The sequence below is a fragment of the Narcine bancroftii genome, chromosome 1 (genome assembly GCF_036971445.1).
Source record: "Narcine bancroftii isolate sNarBan1 chromosome 1, sNarBan1.hap1, whole genome shotgun sequence".
In the NCBI taxonomy this organism is placed as follows: domain Eukaryota; kingdom Metazoa; phylum Chordata; class Chondrichthyes; order Torpediniformes; family Narcinidae; genus Narcine; species Narcine bancroftii.
Window position 1 is genome coordinate 467684518 of NC_091469.1, and position 21522 is coordinate 467706039.

The 21522-nt window shown below is 41.1% G+C and overlaps 1 protein-coding gene across 4 annotated transcripts in view; it reads right to left on the reverse strand.

The window, feature by feature from the left end:
• zmynd11 (zinc finger, MYND-type containing 11) overlaps positions 1–21522 on the reverse strand; it is a 190169-nt gene that overhangs the window by 11827 nt on the left and 156820 nt on the right. For 3 of the 4 annotated variants that reach the window (XM_069914714.1, XM_069914712.1, XM_069914715.1), the window contains 4 exons: positions 17547–17754; positions 11960–12028; positions 8104–8376; positions 1562–1747 (listed from right to left, as the gene is read on the reverse strand). In XM_069914714.1, the coding sequence (XP_069770815.1) occupies positions 1562–1747; positions 8104–8376; positions 11960–12028; positions 17547–17754 (736 nt within the window). The remainder of the gene's footprint in view (positions 1–1561; positions 1748–8103; positions 8377–11959; positions 12029–17546; positions 17755–21522) is intronic. The other variant, XM_069914713.1, reaches the window with a different exon arrangement.

Sequence of the window (21522 nt, forward strand, 5' to 3'; positions counted from 1 at the left end):
AGAACAATGGTGTGCAAGTCCATTGGACATGGCATTGCAGACAGATAACATGCTGAAGATACTGGTCTTCATTAGTCAAGCCAATGAAGTCATGCTTCAAACTTTGAAAGATACTGATCAGATCTCCGCTGGAGAACTGGATGCATTTCTGGTTACTACACTTTGGGAATTATGTGAAGGGTCTAGAGAGAATATTCAGCAGGATGTTGCCTGGAATAGTGTTTCAGTCATCATCAGGGAAGACTGGAGAGGCTAGGGTATGCTTTTTCAAGAGCAAAGGAGGTTAAGAGGTTACTGCTTGGGGTATGCAAAATTATGAGGGGTATAGATAAGGTTAGACTGCTGGAAACTTTTCCCCTTACAGGTGAATAAAATTAGATGACACAGCTTTAGGGTCAGGAGCAAGAGATGGAGAAAATCTGAGGGGTCTTTTTTTCCACTCCCAGAGAATGGCAAGTACTGGAATGCATTGCTGGATGGAAGCCAAATTGCTGACAACATCTAAATATCTGGACAAGGATGAGCATTGTTCTGGCACACAGGGCAAGAAGCCAAGTGCTAGAAGATGGGAATAATATGGAAGGAGCAATACTGATCAATGCATCCATGGTGGACTAAGAAGTCTGTTTCCATGACCTATGACAATTATATGCTTCAATTGTACCTGAATTTAGAAAGTATTTCAACCGCTGTGTAGTGATAGATATTTAGACCATTGGACAATGTGGCAGACAAGCATTTTGCTGGATCCTGAAATGCATCAATGGACTGCTGGACCCAACTAGGCAAGTGGAGAGTACACGATGGGCCTTCAAAGTAATGGTGACCATGTTATTGGATGACCACGTCTCCCCTATTTAACCCAGCAGCTCTTCTAGTATCCACATTTGTTAATCAATTTGTTGTTTCAAAAGAAGACGGTGCTCTAAATACTTAACAGGTCAGGCAGGGCCAATTGATCATTTCAGGTCAATGACTCTCCATGAAAACTGGTAGTTTCTAAAAAAAAATTAAAAGGGATTGGATACATTTCTTGAATTATGCAGCTACATTTATAAATCTACCTACAACCAGTGTGAAATAAAATTCAAGTAGCATTTGCTGCGCATTAAAAAGATCCTTTTACCAATGAAAATAGAGGAATATTTGAATCACAGTCTGTACATCAAGCACAGTTTCGAGATTGTCCACTGCATCAATAGATTCAGTTCTACCATCACGTCTTTCAGATCATTTTCTTACATTTTAGTGGCATCCTCACCTGGATCAAAACGTTTTCATGTTTCACTCCAGATTTTTGGACAAAACTAGCGCCGTGTTGCACTATGAGTGATTTAGTCTTTGGCTTTGATGTTTTAAAAAAACATTCAGGTTGACATAGAATACTATATGGTCCTATTTCAAAAAGGAGCAGTACCAATATCCTGGTGTTCCTATCACATTTATTTCCCATTGAATATCACAAAAATAGATCAGTTGACCATTATCAGAATGCTCATTGTAAGGAAGAACATGAAAGGTGCTTCAAAGATAGACATCAGTTTTACTTCCTTTTACTTACCCACTGTTTCTTTTTGGTCTGCGAGATGAACTGCTTATGCTGTGTGGCCAGTTTTTTGATCTCTTCCATGAATTCCTCTTTGCACTTTTCCTTCACTTGCTTACATTTTCTGTCCATCTCGGCCTGCATGTTGACAACAGCTTTGTTCACTGCTTGACGCTTCTCCTCCTCCATTTCACTGCGCAGCTGCACACAGACAATTTAAGAAGCAAATTCGTGCAAGTTCAAGAGTTTTCCTCTTTTAAAAAGCTGTTCAACTCTAACACCTCACCACACCAGTTCACACTTCAATCCCCAAATTTATAATACATGAACGTTGGAGAAACTCAGCAGGACCATGCAGCATCAATAGGAAGCAAAGGGTAACCATTTCAGGTCTGAGCCCTTCATTAATATAGTCAATATGAAAAGATCATTGTTAGGAAAGATTACAGAAGGAAAAATTAAAGATATTTTTTTTTAAAGTAGTATAAAAATATTGAATTTTAAAAATTGAATAGTCTTTGATGGATTTAAAGTCAAGTTGGAGTAAATGTCTGAAGTATTTTCATCAAAATACTCAGACAAGCAAATCTTAAAATTTTAGCTACTGTAGAATTTTTTGGAATCTGTAAGGAAATTTTAGAAAGTTAAATTTGATTTAGAACTTAGTGTTAAAAGCACTGAATTATTGTTGCTAGAAGCCAGTATTGATTTTTTAAAAATTCACGCACCAGCTGAAAGTCCACTGGTCCAATCTTATTACCTTATGTCCAATGTCCTTACAAACAGCTCCCAAATTTCTTAACGCAGTACTTTGTATACATTTCCCATTATCTCCATTAGGATAAAAGCAAAAAAAGGGACAACATGAATGTCATTTGGGCCTAGTTATTTCTTTCAGCATCTCATTCCAATTTAAAAGACTCTCAAATATAACCACGTTTGCTCAATTCTCCAAATATTTCGCTTGTCAATGGCCTAAACTGAAGTATCACTCATTTTCAGTTCTTTGCTTATGGAAGTAACAATGTTTATTGAGTTATATCGAACATGTATACAAGAGTTACATTACATTCATGTATTTCCAAATGTATAAGAAAAAGAACATTAGCGTTTAACAAATATATATTATCCATAAATTTTTTTCCTCTTGTAAAACCAAAAGAAAAAAAATTTTTATTACAAAATCCCCTCTAACTAATCTAAAAAGAAGGACAGGGCCATCCATTCTGAGAGTAAAGTAGGAAAACAAAGGGTTTACTGGTTAAAACCACATTTACCGTAAGGAATTCGATAATGATTCTTAAACTATATGGAAATGTTGAATAAACGGTTGCCAAATTTCTTCAAATTTAAAAGATGTTATCAAATGTCTGACTCCTCATTTTCTCCAAACTTCAACATGAAATGACAGCAGAGAGTCATTGAAGTAGAGTTGGTGGGTAAGGATCCTTCCATTTCAGAAATATGACTTTTCTCGCTGTGCGGAAACAGTTCAGTCTCCGCTGGTAAATTCCAAAAATACATGAAACTACCTGATAGAATATACAAATGTTTTCCAGACGGTCTCTCATGGCGCCATCATTAGTTAGTCATATTAACGCAATTCAAAATGATAATTTTACCAAAGCTTTTAAATACTTTTCAAACAGAGCCTTCCTTCGTCCCTCAAATATTATTTGACAAGGTAGACTCTAAGATATTTTCTTACATTTGGAATAATAGAAATCCTAGATTGAGCAAACTTTAATTGCAGAAACAAAAGAAAAACGGAGGAATGACTTTCCCTAATTTTAGATTTTATTATTGGGCTAATAACATCTGATAGATGACCTTTTGGATTTATTATTCAGATGTATATGAAGGTCCTTTATGGGTTAATTTGAAGGGGAATTCAGTAAGAGGGTACTTGTTGGCCTCATTGCTGGGAGTTCCTCTACCCTTTGTGTTATTCAAAATTAATAGACGAGATCTTAACCCAGTTCTTAAGCATACAATAAGGATTTGGTTCCAGTTTCATAAATTTTTTGGGTTTAATAATTGTTTTATCTAGTAAAATACATCTTAATTTCTTTTTTAAAGCATCATTGATTGATTAGGCATTTTCAACGTGGAAAATTAAAGGAGTAATAACCTTTTCAGAGGAGACTGCTTATGTCTTTCAATCAGTTAGCAGACAAATAAGATTTGAGTGAGGCACAATTTTTTAGGTATTTGCAAATTAGAGACTTCCAAACTATCCTCCTTACCCAATAAGAGAGATACCGCTTTTCAGGTGTATCTAATTAAAAAAGGGTTAATAGCTACAATTAGCTACAATAGCTACTGCCCGGCCCCGGTCCGGGCAGTATGGACCGACCTAAGAGGGGAGGCAGACCCCTCCAGCCCGGGTAAGAAACCTGCATAGGAGAAGGCCACTCCGATATAAAACCTACGACCCAAGGACCTCGCTGCCACGTCCCAGCTCGCTTGGCCACGGCACACGAACCATGGGTGTAAAGGGTGGGGCCAGTACTGCGCGCACTGCACTCCACCTAAAAGCTCCTTTGCGCAGGCCCGAGGACAGGTCCACGTCCTCCCCCTCCACGTCCTCCCCCTCAAAAGATGCTCACAAACTCAAGCTAGCATGCTGGAACATCAGAACCATGCTAGACAAGGCTGACAGCCACCGACCTGAACGTTGGTCTGCCCTCATTGCACATGAACTCCTCAGACTTGACATCGACATAGCCACTCTCAGTGAAGTCCGCCTGGCAGATGTAGGCAGCCTCCAAGAACGCGGCGTGGGCTACACACTCTACTGGTCTGGTGAGCCTTCGGATGAACGACGCCTATCTGGTGTAGGCTTCATGGTCAAGAACTTCATTGCTTCCAAACTCGAAAACCTCCCGACAGGCCACTCGGACCGAATCATGTCCATGCGACTCCCCCTTCAAAACAAGCGTTGCATCACCCTCATCAGTGTCTATGCTTCAACCCTCCAGGCGGAACCAGCAGAAAAGGACAAGTTCTACACTGACCTGCGCAACCTCATCCAACGCACCCCTACAGCTGACAAGGTTGTCATCCTTGGCGACTTCAACGCTCGCGTCGGCAAAGACTCAGAAATCTGGCCAGGAATCCTGGGCAAGCATGGCGTCGGCAAGTGCAACGACAATGGGCGCCTCCTGTTGGAGCTCTGCGCAGAACAGCGGCTTGTCATTACAAACATCCTTTTTCAGCAGAGGGACAGCCTTAAGACTACCTGGATGCAACCCGATCCAAACACTGGCACCTCCTGGACTACATCCTGGTGCGAGAAAGTGACAAACGAGATGTGCTCCACACCAGGGTCATGCCCAGCGCGGAATGCCACACTGACCACCGGCTGGTTCGCTGCAAGCTCAACCTTCACTTCAAGCCAAAGCCCAGGAACAGTAAAGCCCCCAGAAAGAGGTTCAATGTTGGAAACCTGCAGTCAGACGAAGCGAGAGGAAACTTCCAGGCAAACCTCAAAGCAAAGCTCGACGATGCAATCCGCCTCACGGACCCGTCCCCTGAAACCCTCTGGGATCAGTTGAAGACTACCATACTGCAATCCACTGAAGAGGTACTGGGCTTCTCCTCCAGGAAAAACAAGGACTGGTTCGACAAAAACAGCCAGGAAATCCAGGAGCTGCTGGCAAATAAGCGAGCTGCCCACCAGGCTCACCTTACAAAGCCGTCCTGTCCAGAGAAGAAACAAGCCTTCCGTCGCGCATGCAGCCATCTTCAGTGCAAACTCCGGGAGATCCAAAATGAGTGGTGGACTAGCCTCGCCAAGTGAACCCAGCTCAGCGCGGACATTGGCGACTTCAGGGGTTTCTACGAGGCTCTAAAGGCTGTGTACGGCCCCTCACCCCAAGTCCAAAGCCCGCTGCGCAGCTCAGATGGCAAAGTCCTCCTCAGCGACAAGATCTCCATCCTCAACCGATGGTCAGAACACTTCCAATCTCTTTTCAGTGCCAACCGCTCAGTCCAAGATTCCGCCCTGCTCCAGCTCCCTCAACAGTCCCTAAGGCTAGAGCTGGATGAGGTCCTCACCCAGGATGAGACATATAAGGCAATCGAACAACTGAAAAGTGGCAAAGCAGCAGGTATGGATGGAATCCCCCCAGAGGTCTGGAAGGCTGGCGGCAAAACTTTGCATGTCAAACTGCATGAGTTTTTCAAGCTTTGTTGGGATCAAGGAAAACTGCCTCAGGACCTTCGTGATGCCACCATCATCACCCTGTACAAAAACAAAGGCGAGAAATCAGACTGCTCAAACTACAGGGGAATCACGCTGCTCTCCATTGCAGGCAAAATCTTCGCTAGGATTCTCCTAAATAGAATAATACCTAATGTCGCAGAGAATATTCTCCCAGAATCACAGTGCGGCTTTCGCGCAAACAGAGGAACTACTGACATGGTCTTTGCCCTCAGACAGCTCCAAGAAAAGTGCAGAGAACAAAACAAAGGACTCTACATCACCTTTGTTGACCTCACCAAAGCCTTCGACACCGTGAGCAGGAAAGGGCTTTGGCAAATACTAGAGCGCATCGGATGCCCCCCAAAGTTCCTCAACATGATTATCCAACTGCACGAAAACCAACAAGGTCGGGTCAGATACAGCAATGAGCTCTCTGAACCCTTCTCCATTAACAATGGTGTGAAGCAAGGCTGTGTTCTTGCACCAACCCTCTTTTCAATCTTCTTCAGCATGATGCTGAACCAAGCCATGAAAGACCTCAACAATGAAGACGCTGTTTACATCCGGTACCGCACGGATGGCAGTCTCTTCAATCTGAGGCGCCTGCAAGCTCACACCAAGACACAAGAGAAACTTGTCCGTGAACTACTCTTTGCAGACGATGCCGCTTTAGTTGCCCATTCAGAGCCAGCTCTTCAGCGCTTGACGTCCTGTTTTGCAGAAACTGCCAAAATGTTTGGCCTGGAAGTCAGCCTGAAGAAAACTGAGGTCCTCCATCAGCCAGCTCCCCACCATGACTACCAGCCCCCCCACATCTCCATCGGGCACACAAAACTCAAAACAGTCAACCAGTTTACCTATCTCGGCTGCACCATTTCATCAGATGCAAGGATCGACAATGAGATAGACAACAGACTCGCCAAGGCAAATAGCGCCTTTGGAAGACTACACAAAAGAGTCTGGAAAAACAACCAACTGAAAAACCTCACAAAGATAAGCGTATACAGAGCCGTTGTCATACCCACACTCCTGTTCGGCTCCGAATCATGGGTCCTCTACCGGCATCACCTACGGCTCCTAGAACGCTTCCACCAGCGTTGTCTTCGCTCCATCCTCAACATTCATTGGAGCGCTTTCATCCCTAACGTCGAAGTACTCGAGATGGCAGAGGTCGACAGCATCGAGTCCACGCTGCTGAAGATCCAGCTGCGCTGGGTGGGTTACGTCTCCAGAATGGAGGACCATCGCCTTCCCAAGATCGTGTTATATGGCGAGCTCTCCACTGGCCACCGTGACAGAGGTACACCAAAGAAAAGATACAAGGACTGCCTAAAGAAATCTCTTGGTGCCTGCCACATTGACCACCGCCAGTGGGCTGATATCGCCTCAAACCGTGCATCTTGGCGCCTCACAGTTTGGCGGGCAGCAACCTCCTTTGAAGAAGACCGCAGAGCCCACCTCACTGACAAAAGGCAAAGGAGGAAAAACCCAACACCCAACCCCAACCAACCAATTTTCCCTTGCAACCGCTGCAGCCGTGTCTGCCTGTCCCGCATCGGACTTGTCAGCCACAAACGAGCCTGCAGCTGACGTGGACATTTACCCCCTCCATAAATCTTCGTCCGTGAAGCCAAGCCAAAGAAGATAATTGGTTACTTAACTTGCGACCGACATCCAACAATAAAAGTTGCTTGGGAATTAGAATTCCAAGAATTGCTTCCGGACCATCAATGGGATCATATTTTTCGACTAGTAAATACTTATCAATTTGTGGCCATCATTCCTCGATTCAGTTCAGGGTGTGCATTGGGCACACATGTCTATAGATAAGTCGGCTTGTATTTTTCCCAATGTACACTCTACTTGTGATAGGTGCAAAGTTGAGGTAGCCACTAACTCCTATGTTCTGGAAAGGTGTCTTTGAAACTCTAAAAGTTCTAGGATTAGTGGTAACAAGGTCTTGGCACATTTTATTCAAATAAATCTCTTGACAGATTACATGTATATCTGCCGAAGTTGGAAACCAATTAAAAGTGTAAAAAGATATGGTGTGGTCCAGCAATATCCACCAAAACTAAAGAGGTAACAATTTTTTTGGAGGAGCAATGAGGTGGGGCAGGTAAGGACGCATTTTGAACTTAAAAACTGATGGAAGATATCAAGGATTCAGCTACACAACTTTCAATTCTCTACTCCCCTCCACCTCCCCCATGATATTTGAAGTTCAATGATTTTAATGGCACATTTGATGCTAAACATTTCAATACTCTGAAGGTTTCAGTTTGCCACACAAAATTTTAAGAATTTTCAAATGAAATAGAATCTTTGAGACCAAAAAAATAGTCTGTACCTTTTCGAGTGCTTCTCTCACAACACGCTCAGTTTCCCTTTTGTGCTCTGCTTTCATACGGTCTTTAAAATCATTAAATATTTTGGTGTACTTTTCATGGCACATATTTTGACAGGGGATGTCATTGTTAGTCTGGGTGCTCCGATGTAACATTCTTGGAGAGGAGGCACTTGTCTTCTTTGTTTGCGTTGCAATCGAAATTTTCTCCGGTTGGGGTGGCACTGGGGGTATTTCTTGGCTGGAACTAACAGCCTCAATTTCAGGTTCTGGCTCCTAAAACCAGAAGAAATCATATCAGTAATATTTTACATATTTTTGAGTACACACTTTTGTTGACAAAATTCATTAGTGCATGCATGGAGAAATTTTTTTTTTTAAAAGTGAGGAATGTTCTATTTTGATGGTTAAATTACTGGTCCTGCAATCCTGAGATCTGGATGGATTATTGACAAACCAAGTTCAAATCACAACCTCAGTGCCACTTTCCTGCACTAATGTCATTAATATCCAAAAATCTGCCCATGTTCAGCAATCAAGTCTCCATGCCCTCCTAGATAAGGAATTTTAAAATTTCACTACCTTCTGAATGAAGAAACTTATTCAACTTTTGGAATTAATCACAAAGGTGTTACAGGCTTAATGCAATTTAATGTATACTAATTGTGTTGATGTATTTTATGTACCTGTTTGGTTGCAGAAAATAATTTCAGTCCATCTATATATTGTACAGCAAAACCCCAGTAGCCCAGCACTTATGTGGATTTGTGAATGTTCTGGTTGCTTGTTGCATGATTGGCAAACTGCCTGGGACACTAATTTTAAACTTTCATATTTTATTACTTATTATTTTCCCTAATATTTTGCCCATTGCTTGAGATTGCTGGTTGCTTGAATTCCTGATGACAGGGATTTTGTTGTACTCATGTTTATGACAATAAATTCATTACTCATGCAGGAATGTACCTCAGAGGAAAAACCGACCAATAGAAACAGGGCTTTCGGCCCTCTATGCCAATGATGGCCATCAGGTACCCATCCATGTAAGACATTTCAAGTATTCATCTAATACTTAATAAAAACATTCCTGCCTTCAGTGCCTCTACAGGCCATGTGTTCCAGATTTCAATCACCATCTCGGAATGACAAAGCAGGCATGAAGGATGGTTCCACTTCATATGCTCGTGATCCAAGGAGATACACCTCAAAGTTATCCCTGTTCCTCCACTCATCCTCTTCCCATTTTCGGGTACCTCCTTGCTTTGCTCTAATCCCTTAAATGCATTGCCTCCTTGCTAATTTTCTGTCCAAATGACCAGATCATTTATGTCTTCCCTCATTATCACCAACCATACAGCCATTTGTTTTCTAGTCCGTAAGCTTTTTTATTCTGATGAAAACCAAGAACTGAGTTCTGTAGAAGCCTTCTGGTAATCTTCTACTGAAAAACACTTAACAAGGAAACTAGGATTTCAGATAAAATATCTCTTTTGGAAAATCTGAGGAGATAAACAGGGAAATACTTTCTCATCCATCCCGAATTATCCTTATCTCAAAACTGAACACTTATTTCAGTCACCTTCAGCCAGGAGAATCACCCGTGTCTACTATGTCAAACTCTGTGTTTTAAAAAAAAATGAGGTAAAGTGGATAGATACATAGATAGGAGATAGCCCTTTTAAATAAAATTTCATGCAGACAAAAAGAATTGTGGAGAGGAGATTACAATCGAATCAAATGGTTAAGCATGGTTGAAGGACAAGTGGCCCCTAAGTCAATGAAGATTTTGTTTTCTGAACATCTTTGGGTGTATTTTATGGATTTTGGGCTGCTGATCAAAAAAATTCCTATGATGTACCGTTTTGTAGACATAACCTATTTTTATAACTTCCTGTCATATTTTACTTTAAGCATCCAAAACCACGAAGTGCAACATGAAAAATCCAATGTCTGCATTCGCACTTGGACGTCTTCCCTGCTTATCTTGGTGCAGTTGGTGATGAACCTGGGGAAAGGTTTCATCAGGACATCACCACCCATGCTACCTGACTATTATTGGACAATGACACGAGAGGCATCAAAATGCTGAGTATAAATGAAAATTAGCTGCAAAACATTCTTAGGTAGCAGTTGAACTAACGCAACATGCGCATCATTATGAGATTAAACATGCTAAATTCAATAAAAGTTTATTTACTCTTTCTCCAACTTCCTACGTGATACAGCAAATCTGAAATTATCTTTGTATTCAGCTTGAAGTTGTCTATCATAATCTCAAATACTTTTACAGGAAGAAACCCCTTTGAAAAAAATCTGTTATCTAGTGTAATTGGTATACTTCTTTGTCTTCTAAACATTGAGCATGGGTCAGTCTGCTTAACTTCTCATTGGAGCTGCATTCAAGGAATAAATGTGGTGAGTCATTGCTACACTCACTAGCTTAAGAAAATCACTCCTTAGGTGGAGGAATCAGGCACGATATTCTTGGTGCAGTCTCAGCTAGATAATAGATAATAGTAGGTAATGTCTTTAACCTTGCATTCATACGCTCTTGCAATAAAGATCAACATATCATTGTCTTGTTAAATGCCTGTTGTACCTGTACATCAGCGTTGATTCTTGTAAAAGATACCAAAATTGGGCTACTTATTTGGGGGAAGAGGTTTTTAAAAAAAAATGTTTTCCATCAAAATAGACCTCAATTTTTTTTCTCAACATTTCATCTGCAATATTCCTGCCACTTCACTTAGCTCCGCTGGGCAAAGAATGCTTTAATTGACTGGGACATTGTCACGTCAAGTCAACTTTATTGACATATGATTGTACAAGTGCAAGCTGACGAGACCGCATTCACTGGTCCTCAGTGCAAAACACGCAGACATGCAACCAGATATATCTCATACAGACAAACTACATATGCAGGACAATTATTTCATCTACACAAATAAATAATAATTTTTCATGGCTATGAGATACTTTGTGGATTAGCACTAAGTAGCATATCAATATAAACAATATGGAGAATTCTGTATATCTTTGTCAATACAAGCTCAATGCTGCACTTTAAAAAGAATGAACATGGAACAAAATGGGGGGATAAAAATAATAAAGTCAGGATACAATGGGAAAACTGCACAAGATCTTCATTCATAAGATGACAATTGGAGTACTTTATAGTTTCAAATTCTCATGAATAATAGTGTGGCAATAAAATGCTAACAGAACAATCCATGAGGGTGTGACCTGAGGTGTCATCATTAAAAAGTAAGATTTGAAAATTATGGCTGTCATTTTAGAGCAGAGGAGATTATGAGTAATTTGATAGCAGGTTTGGAATGAGTCTTTAGATAGAAACAGATCACTTCCAGTGTTTTAAGAATCTAAGTTATAAAAAGATACATGATTAAATGCAAGATTTAGGCAAAAGAAAAGACTCCATTCAAAAACTTGGAAAAATTACTATAATAGAAACTTGTAAAGTGTCAACCAAAGTAACTTGTTGAAGAAGAGATCACTGCAGTTAAGCTCATTTAGAAAATTGGAAGGGGCTGTCGGGGAGTAAACTATAAGGATGGGTGATAAGGCACATGCAAGGGGTGGTGGAAAGAATATGCAGTTACAAAGCTAAGGCCATTACTTGCCTTGAAGATCAAGACCACTACAGACCACTTTATTTGAAAAGTTTATGCTGTAATTTCAATACAATTCAATGCAACTGATTTTCAATCTTTAGGTTTTTTTTAAAAAGAAATGTATTTGGTTTGGGGGAAAAAAACTTAATAATAGTCCCAAGATACTGTAATTCTGGCTAAAGTGAAAATGCAGCTTCCCAAATTATTATAGTTTTAATTAATCTTACTTCATCTTTGGCGTCTGAGTGCTGACTACGTCTGGACTTCTTGCTCTTGGGTTCTTGTGTGCTCTTCTGCTACAAGTATAATAAATATTATTTGAAGCCAATAAATGTTGAAAAGCAGTCACAGCAATAAAAAATATTCTGCAGTACACATTTTTAAACTGATTTCTGATCACAGTGAAACAATATTCAAAGTAAACAATTATAAATCTTATAATTGTCAATTTTTTTCTTCAGAAGCATATTATTCACAATGTGAAGTAAAATTTTGTTTTATGATCATCCAAATACATGCATCTTTTGCAGAACGGATTATGAACTTAAAATTGCTGAATTGTGTATTTAAAGAAACCTAAATTTACAACACAAATGTCATTACAATTGCCATTTCAAATTTATACTGTCACGTCTGAAGTGTTTTCAAGTTACAATAAAATGTCATTGTAAGTTAAATATGCTGTATTTCTCTGTGGCCAATATTACAAGAAATTTTACTTTATAGTTTTAAGTACCTGCAAGAAGCTTAAACTTTATGTAAATGCTATTGATTTTCAAATTTCTACAGATAAATATAAATACCAGTGGTACTGGAATACTGGAGTGTGTTAATTTTTTTAACAAAATGATTATACAAGTACATAATTGTGGCTGTTATGAGTTTGAGGTAACATTGGGTCTGTCAATGTAGCTATGACACACGCCAGCTAATTTAAATCTGAAGGCTATGCTCCTTTGATCTGGGACAAAGTTACTCCAAGAGGTGAAGTTCATTACTGCTTCACAAGAAGGATCATTTGGGTCATTGGGATGCTGGAAGGGGAACAAGTAAAAGGGAAGGCATTGAATAATCTACAGTTGCAAACTAAAAAGTCATGAGTAATCGATTAGCTGCTGTTAATGGATTGATTGAACCAGGTGTGCTGTGGAGCAAAGGAAAAATGTGTCTGGTGGTGAAATCCCATTGAAAATACAGTAAATTAGAGGATGATCGATTGAATGTGGAAACAGGTGGGAAGGAACGTGAAGACAGCGGGAATTCTATTTTGGCTCTGGCTAAAAGAGGGATTGAGAGCTGAAGAGCAAAAAAAACTGAGAAAGAGTCAAGAGCCCCTGTCAACTCTGGTAGAGAGGAAACAACTGTTAAAGGAAAATAGAAGACATTACAAAAGCACTGATGAGGGAAATTACAGAGTTAATCGAACAAGAGACCCAAAAAATTGATCGTTCTTAAAGATAGCAGGGTAGAAGGTAGTGACGGCCACGAGTCAGTTGATTGGGCACTAATCAAGAATTCAGCTGAGAATCTGAATGATTATACCAGGACCGTTTCAGGTTTGATCAAAGCAGCTGTGGCTAAAGTAAATTGTTCAGGGATTTTCTAAACAAGAAACCCTGGATAAACAATTAAACCTAGAACCTGTTGAGAACCAGATTAAAGGCATTCATGTCTGGAGATCCAGAAGACGACACAAGCAGGTATGTCTTACAGAAAGCTATCCTCTGGGCAAAATTGAAATTCCAGATGAAAATGGAAACAGCACAGATTACCCAACAGCTGCGGCAGGGCCAAAATGACATAACCACATGCTACAAAACCAAATAGGGTGCAATAGGAAGCAGCAAAGCTTCACTCCCAGATGGGTTTGATGTCTTCCACGCCTGATTTTTCCACCAGAAAAGGGAAGAACTGCATACCACCATGTCCCCTGATGATGCCCTACTATCAGTATCAGTCCCTTCAGGAGAACATCTGGTCTAGACAATGTACCCAGCCAAATACTGAAAACCTGTGCTGACCAATTAGTCAAAGTATCTATGATGCCACAGTAGTGGGCTGCATAAAAAGGGGCAATGAGTCAGCACGCAGGAAAGAGAATGAAAATTTGATTGAATGGTGTACTAACAACAACTTCTCACTCAATGTCACCAAAACCAAAGAGACAATGGTAGAGTTTAGGAAGCGAAAATCAGAGGTGCATGATACAGACATCACTGAGGGAAATCACCATCTCAGAAGACTTTTCCTGCACCCAACATACTAATGTCATTGTGAAGAAAGTATGTCAGCATCTCTAATTCCTTAAGATGTTGTGGAGGTTCGGTATGACATCAGAAACTTTAGAAAAGTTCTATGGACGTGTAGTGGAAAGAATGCTGACCGGCTACATCATCGACTGGTATGGGGGCACCAAGACCTCTGAGCTGAAAGCCCTGCAAAAGGTAGTGGACACAGGCAAAACTCTCTTCACCATCGAGAAAATCTACGTGGAAGGGTACCATCAGAGAAAAGCAGCAATCAAGGATCCTCACCACCCAGGACATGCTGTGCTCTCATTACTGCCATCAGGGAAGATCCACAAGACTCACACCATCAGGTTCAGGAACACTTCCTATTCCTCCACCATCAATCTTTTAAACAACACTCAAACAGAGACTCATTTAAGGACTCTCACTTTGCACATTATTTATTACTGATTTTTTTTAAGTAGTGCACATTTTGTTTACATTTCTTTCTTTGTTTACATTTCTCTCCTTTGTATATGTATCCTTCAAAAGTACAGTTTACAGTAGCTGATAAGTAGAAATTCTTCTTGGCCCACAGTAAACAGAATTGTAGGGTTGTACACGATGTCATGCATGTACTCTGACAATAAATTTGAACTTTGGTATAGTGGAAGTGCTTGTGGGTTTATAATCTGCTCCCCAAGAAGGAGAGACATCAAAGGGAAGTGTGAGATGCGGATATGCAAACATGACAAAGTGAAAATTGGCAAGACAACTAACTAAATCCTTGTAAAAAAAACTTTTTCACTTTGAAACAGCAACTGATGAAAAAAATTAGTGGTACACAAGCTGTTTGTAATGGAATGGAATGGAATGAAGTTTAATGCCTTCATTCTCGGCAAAGTTCATGATTCAATTTGTCATGTAATAAAGATCGTGTAATATGACATGGAATTTGTTTTCATCTGCTGTAAGACAGATTCACCATCAGAAGAAATTGCCTGAAGTGCCTTTTACAGTTAGAGATGCAAAAGAGTTCCGTGGATTCACCTCCAGAGCTTCCACAGCCCCCTCAGCCAGAGTCCAGACCAAACCATTAGCAGCCCAAGCTCCAGCCCTGAACATCAGACATGATCAGGAATCCTTCAGTGCTCGCACCTCTCGCAACCCAGTTCCAATACTTAGTTCCTTTAGCCAATCTCCAGCAGTCTGCAGCCTGGTGTGAATCCTTTGACCGCAGTCGCCAGCAGCGTGCTCCCTGTGTATTTTAGCAATCACAGAGCACCTCACTGGTCCACCGCCTAGGTCACTGTCCTATTGGTCATCTCTGCTTCTCTGCGTGGGGGGAGGGGGTCTCCCCATTTTCTGGTGCCCTTCACCAGTTCTCCATTTTCCTGGAGTCTGGAACCCATGGTTGCTGCTGCCGGTCATGGGTTGCAGTATTTTTTTTAAAAAACAGTCAGCTCCATTTACAAAGCCATTCAAAGCCTGTAACAAGCTGATGGCAGTTGGATTGGGCAGTTGGAATCCGTGGGAGTGCTGTGTCTCCGCTTCCCACTCTCTACAGGTCAGCACTACAGGTCAGCACCACTGGCATTGCTGCCATTTTAGTGTTTTGCCCACAATCAGATAGCCAACATAGTCCGACTGGCAGGCAAGTGAGTGCAGAAATTAAAATCAGTCCAATGGCAAGACAAGCAAGTGCAGAAACTGAAATCAGTCCGGTGGCAAGACAAGTGCAGTAACTGAAATCAGTCCGGTGGCAAGACAAGTGCAGAAACTGAAATCAGTCCGGTGGCAAGACAAGTGCAGAAACTGAAATCAGTCCAATGGCAAAACAAGCAAGTGCAGAAACTAAAATCAGCCCGATGGCACAGTCCGATGGCAAGACAAGCGAGTTCAGAAATTGAACTCAGTCCAATGGCAAGACAAGCGAGTGCAGAAACTAAAATCAGTCCGACAGCAAGACGAGAGTGCAGAAACTTAAATCAGTCTGACAGCAAGACGAGAGTGCAGAAACTTAAATCAGTCCGACAGCAAGACAAGCGGGTGCAGAAAATGAAATTAGTCCGATGGCAAAGCAAGTGCAGAAACTGAAATCAGTCCAATGGCAAGGCAAGCAAATGCAGAAATTGAAATCAGTCCGATTGCAAGAGAAGCAAATGCAGAAACTGAAATCAGTCCGATTGCAAGACAAGCAAGTGCAGAAACTGAAATCAGTCCAATGGCAAGGCAAGCAAGGGCAGAAATTGAAATCAGTCCGATGGCAAGACAAGCAAATGCAGAAACTGAAATCAGTCCAATGGCAAGGCAAGCAAGGGCAGAAATTGAAATCAGTTCGATGGCAAGACAAGCAAATGCAGAAACTGAAATCAGTCCAATGGCAAGGCAAGCAAGGGCAGAAATTGAAATCAGTTCGATGGCAAGAAAAGCAAGTGCAGAAATTGAAATCAGTCCAATGGCAAGACAAGCGAGTGCAGAAACTAAAATCAGTCCGACAGCAAGACAAGCGAGTGCAGAAACTTAAATCAGTCTGGCATCATGGAAACAATGAAAAGTCAAGAAAAATGGTAGATAGGCAAAGCCAAGCATTGTTAAGATCTGCAAAATCCTATCACAATTCAATGACATGCCCAAGGGCAACATAGATTACCGGGCAGGGGGAAGGGAAAACACCGTGAGGTGATCAGTGGATGCAAATGATGGATTCCTGGAAATCTTGAGATGAAGCGGGAGTTCCTCGTGGCTGTGCTCTGACCATGGCGGTTGGTAAGAGTAAAGCCAGAGGCAATATCACAGGGGTAAATAGTGGAGGAGAAAATAGAGGATAGCAATATAGAACTTTAAGACAAAAACATCGAGGTATAGACTCATTTCTTTGAGAATGATCAGAAAATAGTTGTGCATCATTTTACAATTAAACAATGCAGAAAAATACTTAATCTTATCCTACTTAATAGAAGTTATTGCTAAGTCATTGCAGATAAATAAAACACCACAAAACAATTTATTAAATTATTTTTAAATTGAACTGATATGGAACAAGTAGTCAGCAATTGCCTAAAGGACACGAGTCAATCAGATGGTTGATAAATCTGGCAACTTTTTTGTTCCTTTTTTTAATTCCAAGCAAAATTAATTTAGCTCACATGCATCAGCAGTATTTGAATCCCACCGCTTCTATCAATTTTATTTGTCCTCTTTCGAGGACAGTGAAATTAAATTGTACTACAGTGCCACAGCCAGTAATATTGATGCCAAATTGTTACCCATTCATGTAGTTCTTGTATTAGCAAGTTTCAATCCAACCAGCCCCTGATAATGATGCCCATTCATTCTGGCACAAAGCAATCTATTCTAAACTTTCTTCTCCTTAACCAGAAAGCAGAGGCCTGTATTGGTGTAACACACTATTGGATAAAACCATCCTTCTGAATCAAACCTGGACTTCTAAGTTGACTCCAAATCAGTTTGCAACCAGAAACATTAGATAAATTTAAAGAGGAACTTAAACCCTTAAGAATGCTCCCAAATAAAATGGACCATATTGAAAAACAGCCAAGTTGACCTTACATGCTAAACATACCTGTTCATTACTTGTGGAAGAGATGCTGGACTCCGCTTCTTCATCCATTTTATCCTCTGCTTTACTCTTCCAGAACCTCCCTTCACGGACAAAACGCTGGTGCAATTCAAGCTCATCGCAGGCTTTCTTCCAGCCAAGACTCCGTTTCACTGCTAGCTGATGAACATTAACACAAATATCCTGGATATTCTCTGATGGAATCCATGCCCTGCAGCCAAAAAGTTCATCTCTCAATTAATCTACAAGGCTAACAATTTAGCAAGTACAGCATTTTTAGCTACTACAGTTCTTAAATTTAATTAAGTGAAGGAAACTTCCTGCTGCAGCTCAAAATGACAGCATAATATCTATGCCAATGGCTTGTTAAGTGGCAAGAATCAGACATCAGTCATCATTACTCCACAGGGAGTAATGAACGAGAAATGAGCAAAAAAAATCTAAATTCACCCACAGCTGCACAATGGCCCTTCTAGTGGACAATTAAAAACAAATAAGCACCTTCAACTAATTGATGGATAATAAATGGTATGCAGGCAAAGAAATTGTTCAGTCACCATCGCCATAGTGCAAATTCAGAATGAACAGCTGACGAATATATTCTGAAAAAAACTATAAATGGCCAAAGATCAGATTATAAAAAGAAACAACTTTACCCCTATTTACATCTCATGTTATTTGGAAGTACTGCTACAAATTTATATCCCCAAATATAACACAGGGTGCCAATCCAACTCTGCCTAGCTTTTGAACCTAAAAGTCAACAACCCTAGTAATGCTTCAGGACAACAGCAATTTTATTTTGAAGACTGGACAATAAGATGTAGTTGACACAAGTTTTTACCTGGGGAAAAGTTGTGTCAAAAAAAATATTTCTAGAAAATCTAAAAATATGCCAAGGACATACCTTAGACATTATTCATGGACTATAACACCAGCAAACTCATCTCAAACTTCAGGATCTAGGCTTCAGTGACCCTCTCTGCAACTGGATCCTGGAATTCCTATCTAATTGACTGTAATCAATGAAAATGGGAACCTTCCCTTCCTTCATGATAACACTCAACACCAGTGCTCCTCAAAGATCCCTCAATCTCCCTTCTATGAATACTCAATATCTGCCAACATCACCACAGTAGAGCGGCATAGTTGGCGTAATGGTGAGCACATGCCTTTCCAGTGCCAGCGATCAGGACCAGGATTCAAATCCCGCGCTGTCTGTAAGGAGTTTGTATGTTCTCCCTGTGTCTGCATGGGTTTTCTGCGGGAACTCTGGTTTCCTCCCACTGTTCGAAGCATACCGGGAGTGTAGGTCAATTGCATGCAAATTGGGCAGCACAGACTTGTGGGCCGAAATGGCCTGTTACCATGCTGTACACCTAAATTTAAGTAATAGTGGGCAGTGTATCAAATCATGAGTTTGAATACAGGAAAGAGACATAAGGCATGGTACCAAGATAACCTCTCAGTGTCAATGAACAACGATGATCACCGACTTCAGGACAGGGGGAGAGATCTCACCCCTGTCCATATTAATGGAGTTTAAGTTAAAACACAACATTAGTTCTTAGGAATAAATTTGTTCAATGGCCTGACACAACAATCAAGAAAGCACACCCATGCCTCTACCTTCTTAGAAGATGAAGGAAGTTCAGCATGCCTCCCTTGACCCTCAACAACTTGTACAGATATACCACTGCAAGCATTCGTACTGGTTGCATCACAGCATTATGGGATTTCCTCTAATTGAGATCAAAAGGGACTCTTTCTCCTAACATGAGGAGCACCAGGGAATGCTCATTGAAACTTTATGTTTGCCTTACGGCAGTCAAATGTTAAGGTATATCACATATATTACATTTTTAATGTATTGCTGCGTGACAGTAAAAAGAGCCTTTGAAGAAACTACAGAAGGTCATGAATTCAGCTCAGAACAATGGAAATTTCTCTAGTGTTCTCTTGCTAATTGATCTTCCTTTTCACTGTTATCCTATATTCTGAAAACTGTGCTCAATAAACAGCTTAATGTAATGCTCGATAACCTGTTTGCAGAACAACCCTTCTCACTATAGGAGGTATTTTGAGACAAAAACACAAACTGATGTAAAAAAATACTTGGAGTGGTGAAGTCAAGAGTTATTTGGGCTTTACCTAGATTTTAGTCAATTGGAAAAAGTGAAAATTAGCAGCGTTTTTCTCAAAATTTCACGAAGATACAAAACGATGTGGCTTTAAAAATCATTAGATCTTCATCCCACTCAGTCATACAGCATGCAAACAGACCCTTTGGCCCAACATTCATGATGACCAAATAGTGCCACCTGCCTACATTTGGCCCATATTTCTCTAAACCTATCCAATCCACATACCAGTATCTGACCATTCTTTTTTTTAAATAGCTTCTGGTTGTGGATTCCCTACTCTGGACAAAATACACTCTGCATTCATCTATTCCTCTCATGACTTTGTACACCTCTGAGATCACTCTCATCCACCTGTGCTCTGAGAATAAAGCCTTAGCCTGCACTCTCCCAACCTCAAACTCTCTCGAGTCCTGCCCCTTTCCAGCATAACAACAGCTTCCCTCCAGCAAAGCAACCAAAATGGAGCACGACACCCCAGATGGATCTTATACAATTGCAATTTCCACACTCAGTTAAAGCCATCTTAACTACCTGTGGCACCTTTCACGCCACTTTCAAGGTACTATTTACCTGTACTCCTTGATCACTCTGCTCTACAACACTTCCCAGATCTCTACAATTCACTGGAGGTTCTACTCATGTTGCACCTCCAAAAGAAAATGCAGCACCTGACGATTCTCTGTCTTAAATTTCTTATTCCCATCTGCCCAACTGATCAAGATCCTGCTGCAATCATTGGCAACTGTCATCACCACCTTCAGTATCATCTGCGACCTTGCTAATCATGCCAGGCACATTTCATTTAAATCACTGATATAGATAACAAAATGCAACAGGTCCAGCACCAAACACTGTGGCATACCACTGCTCATAGGCCTCCAGCCTGAAAAAAAACACCTCTCCACCATCACCCTCTGCTTTTTTCCATTAACCTATGGAAGAGATCGTGCATCCTGGATGCTATGTTGCCTCCTTGGTGCCAGAGTCCAAGCTAGCGCAGATCGAGGGAGGGAGGGTGAGCAACCAGATGCCGTGGTGCATACAAGGACCAATGACAGAGGTAAGGGTGAGGAGGTCCTGCAAAGAGGGTTATAGGTTGAAAGACATGACCTCCAGGGTTTGTGATCTCAGAATTGCTACTTGGGCCATATTCTAGTGAGGTTAGAAATAAGAGGATAATGCAGCTTTAATGTGGCTAAAGACATGGTACAGAAGGGAGGGCTTCAGATTTCTGGATCATTAGGGTCTCTTCCAGGGAAGGTGAGACCTGATCTAATGGGACAGTTTGCATATGAACTGGAGGGGACTAATATCCTTGCGGTAAGGTATGCTAGAGCTGCTCCAGTGGGTTTAAACTGGATTTGCAGGGGATGGGAACCAGCGTGCCAAAGCAGATAGAGGAGTGGAGGTGGCAAATGAATATTAAAATTGCATGCACCATTAGAAGTTAATGGGTTGAATGGGGTGTAAATGTTCTCAGGTGCATCTATTTCAATGCAAGGAGTATTGTAGGATAGGCAGACAAGCCTAGAGCACGGATTGGCATATGAAATTATGACATTGTGGCCAATAGTGAACCATAGTTGCAGGAGGGACAGGACGGGCAGCTCAATGTTCCAGGGTTACTTTAGATACTATAGAACTGGTGGTGGTGGGGGAGAGAAATTAAAGGGGGAGAAATGGCATTCCTTGTCAGGGAAAATATCACAGTTGTGCTCAGGCAGGACAGACCAGAGGACCAGAGGGTGATGGTGGAGAGGTGTTTTTTTTTCAGGCTGGAGGCCTATGAGCAGTGGTATGCCACAGTGTTCGGTGCTGGACCTGTTGCATTTTGT